This window comes from Phacochoerus africanus, chromosome 2 (genome assembly GCF_016906955.1).
Source record: "Phacochoerus africanus isolate WHEZ1 chromosome 2, ROS_Pafr_v1, whole genome shotgun sequence".
Taxonomy (NCBI): Eukaryota; Metazoa; Chordata; class Mammalia; order Artiodactyla; family Suidae; genus Phacochoerus; species Phacochoerus africanus.
The window spans coordinates 266,074,553-266,082,108 of record NC_062545.1 but is presented as its reverse complement, the minus strand read 5'-3'; the positions used below and the strand labels follow the sequence as shown (position 1 = coordinate 266,082,108).

Below are 7,556 nucleotides of genomic sequence, written 5' to 3'. Positions count from 1 at the left end.
AGCCATGTGGACAGAGATAGATGGAGGTCCATGCACTGAAGTAAGGTTTCTTTCTTGTCAAGAAGATAAACACACATTAAAACAAATTCCACAAGGAAACTTGCACTGGTGATAGGATATGAGCTCAGAAACTCACCTCAATAGTGTGAGAGCTCAGATAAGTTAACATAAATTTTAGGCCAGCTTCTTAGTCCTTTAAGCTGAGGACTTCATACTATTGCTTTATTAAATTCCTGAACTAATACTGTTTCTTTGGGGGAGGGTATGCAGATTCTCTCATACAATTAATCTATGCAATTTTTAGTATTTATTTGATGCAGGGCAGTGTTCTTAGATATTAATGCCTAATGAATGAGAATCCTTTGTGTTAACTCTATGAATGTGTGATATTTACATCTTCACATTATAGGGGCACAACATGAGGTCAAGAGAGACTTAGCATCCCAAATCCTACAGTGAGAGTTTGGTGGGACCAAAATCATTACACAGCAAGTCTGGCTTAAGGTTCATTTAGTTAGTCCTTGGTCAAGTGTTTCTCAATGGTTAGTATCCTGAGTGAAGAGGTCCCATAGGTCCTATTCAAGTTCATATGCCCATTTTGTAGGGTAGTGTCAGAAACCTGGTTGATTAAAAAGAAACAAATAATGAATGTACTCTGGGTTACATCAAAAGGTATCATGTTGATTGTGTGTCACTTGATTTGATAACACAATTTGATAAAGGAAATGTAGTCATGTATTCCTTTTCTCCACAAGAAAGGGCAAGCCCCTGGTGTGGTAGCCACAATTGTGGCCTCAGTGTCTCTGATGTTTTGGACTATGCTCATTCCCCAGCAGACAGGAGAGGAGCATGAAGAGAGAGAACAAGAGCAGTGTGTCCAAGTTCCTCCTTCTGGGGCTCCCCATCCAGCCAGAGCCACAGGGCCTGTTCTTTGCCCTGTTCCTGGGCATGTACCTGACCATGGTGCTGGGGAATCTGCTCATCCCCCTGCTCATCAGTCTTGACCCTCGCCTCCACACCCCCATGTACTTCTTCCTCAGCCACCTGGCCCACATGTACATCTCCTTTTCCTCTGTTGCTGTCACTAATATGCTGATGAACATGCAGACTAAGGGTCAATCCATTACTTATGCCTAATGTGCAAAGCAGACATATTTTTTTTCATATTTTTTGGTGGCATTGATAACCTCCTTCTTGCAGTGATGGCCTATGACAAGTATGTGGCTATTTGTCACCCTCTACACTATAGCATCATCATGAGGGAGGAGCTGTGTCTATGTCTGTTGGCCAGATCCTAGCTCCTCTCCTGTGCCATTGCCCTGATCCACACCCTCTTCCTGGTTCAACTGTCCTTCTGTGATGACAACGCCATACCCTACTTCTTCTGTGACCTTGCTGCACTGCTTGAGCTGTCCTGCTCAGACACCTCTCTCAATGAGCTGGTCATATTCACTGTAGCATCTGCATTTCTCATTTTTCCATTGAGTGGCATCCTGGTCTCTTATGGCTGCATTGGGGTCTCCATCTTGAGGGTCCCCACTACTAAAGGGATCTGAAAAGTCTTGTCCACCTGTGGCTCCCACCTCTCTGGGGTGTCTCTATTCTATGGAACAATAATTGCAGTGTACATTTTCTCCTCATCAGGCCAGTCCCCTGACAAAGACATCATTGCTTCCATGATGTACACAGTGGTCACCCCCATGCTGAACCCTTTCATCTACAGCCTGAGAAACACAGACATGACTTTGGGTCTGGAGATACTTTTCAAAAATATTAACCTATTTACCAAGTGAGAATCACCTAATCATATTCTTGTTTCACTCACTGATGTTATAGAAAAGCCTAAAAAAGCTGTGAGTTGAGTACCCATGTCTCTAGCACTTATCCTCATTCTCCTTAAAATGTTCATTGTTATTGGAACAATCTCTTTCCCCTTAGTCATATCTCTTGACCATTTATTCTTCCATAACCCTATATGACATTACCCCCAATGCAAATTCAACTTGTTTTCAAAGCATCAAAATCATTTGTGTGTATACTTAAGTGTGTTTAAATTTTGTTTTTTTTTCAGTGTGTTATATTATTAATACTTTTGCCTTTTTTACACCTTTTTAATGTACATATATATTTAAATCTTATTATGGTCATCTAATGGGCATTGGTTCTTAAATTTTAATTGATTAATTTATTTGAAGTGTAGTTCACTTATAATGTTTGATATTTTCAGGTGTATAGCAAAGTATTTCTGTTTCATTATTGATTTTTTTATTTCTTTATATATATTTTTTTCCTACTGCACAACATGGTGACCCAGTTACATATACATGTATACATTCTTTTTTCTAACATTGCATGTTCCATCATTGTTGCCGGAGGCCAGCTCTGGCAGCCAGGGAGTATACATCCCGATCGGAGAGGCACACAGTGTCAGCAAATGTACCTACAGAGACAGCCTCTTTGTCCCTTCTTTCAGGGCGCTGGACTGCTCAAACTTTATTGGCAACAGTGATTGATTATATAGGCAGTTTTTCATTACAGATTACACCACAGTGTTAAAAGTACATTGGTCAACTATTACATGGTATAGCAGCTATGCATCCTGTTTTAAGATCTCTATCTTAACTAAACTTAGTGAGTACTTTGAAGAGGCCATAAAACACAAGAATTTGGCATTCACAAACTTTGTAGACTGGTGTTATCTTCAAAGCATTATGGCAGGGAGACAGTGTAAGTAAATATAAACCAACTTAATTAAACTAGCCATTACTTAAAAGCTTTTAAAATCAAAGACAAAACTCATAGCTAGGTTTTTTGGATAAGATACGGCTAACCTCTATGGACCTCATTAAAATCCTAACTCTAAAGTTTACTATACAACTAGTTAATAAACACTATGTTTTAACTAAGTTGGATTTAAACAGGGTAAAGTCCTTCAGGATGAAATCCTTATTATATTATTGTTGTAACTTTGTTAAATCACAAATCACCACAGGAAAATAGGAATGGGAAATAAGAATAATAAGTAAATAATCAGGAAAGCCTGAGGAAAACTGAATACCCAATGAAACAGCAGGAAAGACTAGGTCACCCGAGAAACAATCCATGTTCTCCAGTGCAAACATGGAAATTGTTTTCCCAGGAAAGCCCCAATTCTTCCCCATCAACATCAAAATGAAAGCTGTGTAACCTGAGGTCTGCCCTTGACTGTGCAAGCAGGCTTTTATCCTGACCAGAGGCCCATCTTCAGCATGCACTGTTCAGGTAAGCTTTTTTCCTGACCAAAAGCCCGCCTTAGGCTTGTACCATTCAGGTGAACTCCCTTTCTTGGTTAAGAACCTGCCTTCAGGTTTTTCTGCCATCAGGCAAGGTCTTTTTTTTGAGTCCCTGCATTTTCTCAGCTCCCCACACATCATAATTGACTAGACAGAGTTCCCAGTGCTGCACAGCTGGATCCCATTGTTAATTCATCCCAAAGGCAATATTCTGCATCTATTTACCTGAAGCTCCCAGGCACTCCCACTCCCTCCCCTGCCCCTTGGCAACCAAAAGTCTGTTTTCCAAGTCAATGACTTTCTTTTCTGTGGATAGTTTCCTTTGTGTCATATATTAGATTCCAGATATGAATTATATCATATGTTATTTTTCTTTATCTTTCTGATTACTTCACTCAGGATGTGAGTCTCTAGTTCCATCCATATCACTGCAAATGGCATTATTTTCTTCTTTTTTATGGCTGAGTAGTATTCCATTGTGTATATATACCACATCTTCCTGATCCAATCACCTATCAGTGGACAATTGTGTTGACTTTACATCTTAGCTATTGTAAAGAGTGCTGCAGTGAACATGTGGGTGCATTTTTTAAGGAGAATTTTGTCCAGATATATGCCCAAGAGTGGGATTGCTGGGTTACATGGTAGTTCTGTGTATAGACTTCTAAGGTACCTCCATACTGTTCTCCATAGTGGGTGTACCAACTTTCATTCCCACCCACAGTGCTGGAGGCTTCCCTTTTCTCGACATCCCCTCCAGGATTTGCTATTTGTGGACTTATTAATGATGGCCATTCTGACTGGTGTGAGGTGGCTTCTCATGGTCCTTTTGATTTGCATTTCTCTAATAATCAGGGATGTTGAGCATTTTTTCAAGTGCTTGCTGGCCATTTGTTTAACTTCCTTGGAGAAATGTCTATTCAGGTCCTTTGCCCATCTTTCAATTGGGTTGTAGGCTTTTTGCTGTTGAGTTGGATAAGTTGTTTGCATGTTTTAGATATTAGGCCCTTATCAGGTGCATCATTTGAAACTATTTTCTCCCATTCTGTAAATCATCTCTTTGTTTTCTTTTTGGTTTCCATTTCTGTGCAAAAATTTTTCAGTTTGATTATGTCCCATTGGTTTATTTTTGCTTTTATTTTTGTTGCTTTGAGAGACTGACCTGAGAAAACACTTGTAAGGTTGATATCAGAGAATGTTTTGCCTATGTTCTCTTTCAGAAGTTTGATGGTATTTCTGTTTCAAATATATTATATACTACATACATTTTTTAGATTGTTTTCCCATTTATATTTTACCAAATATTGTGTATAGTTCCACATTCTATACAGTTTGTACTTGTTATCTATTTTATATATAGAACTGTATATATATTAACCCCAAACTCCTAAGTTGAACTTTCCCCCTTTCCCCTTTTGGTAACCATAAGTTTGTTTTCTATGTCTGTGGGTCTATTTATGTTTTGTGTATAAGTTCATTTGTATCTTTTTTTTAGATACCACATATGAGGAATAACACATTATATATGTTTTGTTCTATCTGGGTTACTTTATTTAGAATAATATCTAGCTCCATCCATGTTGCTACAAATGGCATTATTTCATTTTTTTCATGGCTGAGTACTATTTTATTAAATATATGTACCATTTCTTTACCTTTTATCTGTTGAAGAACATTAAGGCTTCTTCCATGTCTTGGCTTCTTACCTTCCAAAACTACAAACATTAAGTGAAGATTCTATTGTTTACATTTGTATAATCCCAGGTGCTTATCTTTGCAATGAAGTATCAAGTTAATAAAGTACATTTGACGGTTTGCAATGTGATTCCATCTCTTGCATTTAATTGTGTGTATCTTTTCACATTTAAATAGTGTATACTTTTGTTTTCCTATGGTTAAAATGTGTGTAATAATATTTGTTTGGGCTACTGGGAAGATTTAATTTGAAAGTGTGCATAAAGCCATTGGGGCAGTGCCTTGAAGTATTGGCATTGTTTTGGAAGCCTGGATTGGACATTTTTGATAACATGGGATTTTAAGTGACTCAAAAAATGTAGGGTTTAGCAAACTACACTGAAAACCCATGACATAGTTTCAATACTTTTTTTCAAATATAGAGTTTTGGAGTTCCCATTGTGGCACAGTGGTTAACAAATCTAAGAACCATGAGGTTGCGGGTTCAATCCCTGGCCTTGCTCAATGGGTTGAGGATCTGGTGTTGCCATGCGCCATGGTATGGGTCGCAGATGCAGCTCAGATCCCACATTGCCGTGGAGTTTCATATCCTTTTTAATAGGAAATGAATGATTGATAGCTCTTATTTGGTGCCACTTTTCCACTTTCATCTTAGCAATTTAAAATGGTTTGAACCTGGCTTGATGTAAAGATATGAACTTGAACACAGAGGATTCTCAGTGCTTGTTGGCTCCTATGTAATCAACAGGGGACAAGTCAGTAGTTCGATAAATATTTATTTATTGAAGAATAAATATCCATTGGTTTCTTTGGGAAAAGACTTAGTTAATGTGATTGGTTGATATATTATTGGAGCCAGAATTGGAAAAACTGACTCATGAACCATCAATTGAGAAAAATAAAAGGAAAGGTAGCAAAAATTAAGGCTTTTCAAAGGATAGAGGACATGACTATATTATGGCATGTTCCTTTTTGACAACTGAGGCAAGAACAACATGAGGAGGGAGAACCAGAGCAGCATGTCCATGTTTCTCTTCCTGCGGCTGCCCATTCAGGCAGAGAAGCAGGGCATGTTTTTTGTGCTGCTCCTGGGCATGAACCTGACCACGGTGCTGGGGAACCTGCTCATCATCCTGCTCATCAGGCTGGAACCTCGCCTCCACATTCTCATTTATTCCTTCCTCATCACTTGGCCCTCACAGATGTCTCCCTTTCATCTATCGTGTTTCCAAAGATGCTGATGAACATGCAGGCTTGGCAACAATTCATCCCCTATTCAGTGGGTGTATTTTTTCTCACTTTTTTGTTGTCTTGACAATTTTATTCTCAGAGTGATGGCTTGTGACAGGTATGTAACCACTTATCAGACTCTCCATTACACTTATGTCATGAAGCAGGAACTGTGTGTCTCCCCAGTAGCTGTGTCCTGGTTCCTCTGTTGTATCCATGCCCTGTTACACACCCTCCTTTTGGTCCAACCACCATTCTGTGCTGACAATGTCATCCTCCACTTCTTCTGTGACCTCACTGTATTCCTGAAGTTAAGCTGTTCAGACACCTCCCTCAATTTGCTGGTCATCTTTACTGTGGCTGGAGTTCTTTTCATCCCGCCTTTGAGCAGTATCATGGGCTGGTATATTCATACAGGGACCACAGTTTTGAGGTCTCCTACACCAAGAGACACTTTAACTTTTGTTCCACCTGTGGCTCCCTTCTCTTTGTGGTGTCTTCACACTATGGGACACTTGCTAGTGTTTACTTTTTCTCCTCATCATGGTACTCCAATGACAAACATAATCGTTTCTGTTGTGTATGCAATAGTTAGTCCCATGCCGAACCCCTTCATCTCCAGCCTCCAGAACAGAAATATAAAACACGCCTTAGAGATATTTGTCAATAGGGCTAACATCTTAAATTGACAATCACTATATCCTCTTGCAGTCATGAGAATAGTAGTATGTATCTCCTAAAATTGTCCTTCGGTTATCAACTCCATATTAAAATGAATATGCATTCAGCTGTTATATATCATGTTAATATATCAATAAGGTTCAGTTGTTACTGAGCATTGTTAAATATTCTTGATATTTAATTTTTTCAGCTTCTTCATCGTCTCAATCAATATGTGAAAATTACTTTGCAGAATATGTCACAGAATTGTGATTGTGGTTTTGTCTTTTTCTACTTTTAGATATGCCAGTTTTTGCTAATATATTTTATACTGTATTATTGATAACACAACAATTAAGCATCATTTTCTGCTCATTGTGGATTGATTTTTCTCTGAAAGATATGCTAAAATTGGCTGGCAGTGGCTTCAAGCAGATTGTGGACTTCTCTTTGCAAGTCCATGGTCAGTGACACCAAGCTGGTGGATTGAAATCAGCCATGGTGGACATAACTACACAATGGAAATTGGCAAATGCTACAAAGTAATGCTCTCTTTGATAGGGAGCCTTTTCCTATTCATTGAACAGAACACCAGTGCATTTAGAGTGAGGGGAGATTTCTTTTTAGCCATGGCTTCTATCCTCACATCTCATTTATTTCCTCTGATATTAGTTTAGAAATACCAGTATTTTGTTATTT

The 7,556-nt window shown here is 38.7% G+C and overlaps 1 protein-coding gene and 1 pseudogene across 1 annotated transcript; both read left to right on the top strand.

Moving 5' to 3' along the window:
• Positions 1–849: 849 nt before the first annotated feature.
• LOC125120919 (olfactory receptor 1J4-like) lies at positions 850–1,793 on the top strand (annotated as a pseudogene).
• Positions 1,794–5,962: 4,169 nt separating this feature from the next.
• LOC125120918 (olfactory receptor 1J4-like) lies at positions 5,963–6,886 on the top strand. Its single transcript, XM_047769285.1, has 2 exons — positions 5,963–6,171; positions 6,298–6,886. The coding sequence occupies exons 1-2, from the start codon at positions 5,963–5,965 to the stop codon at positions 6,884–6,886; spliced, it is 798 nt and encodes a 265-aa protein (XP_047625241.1).
• The last annotated feature ends 670 nt before the right edge of the window (positions 6,887–7,556 follow it).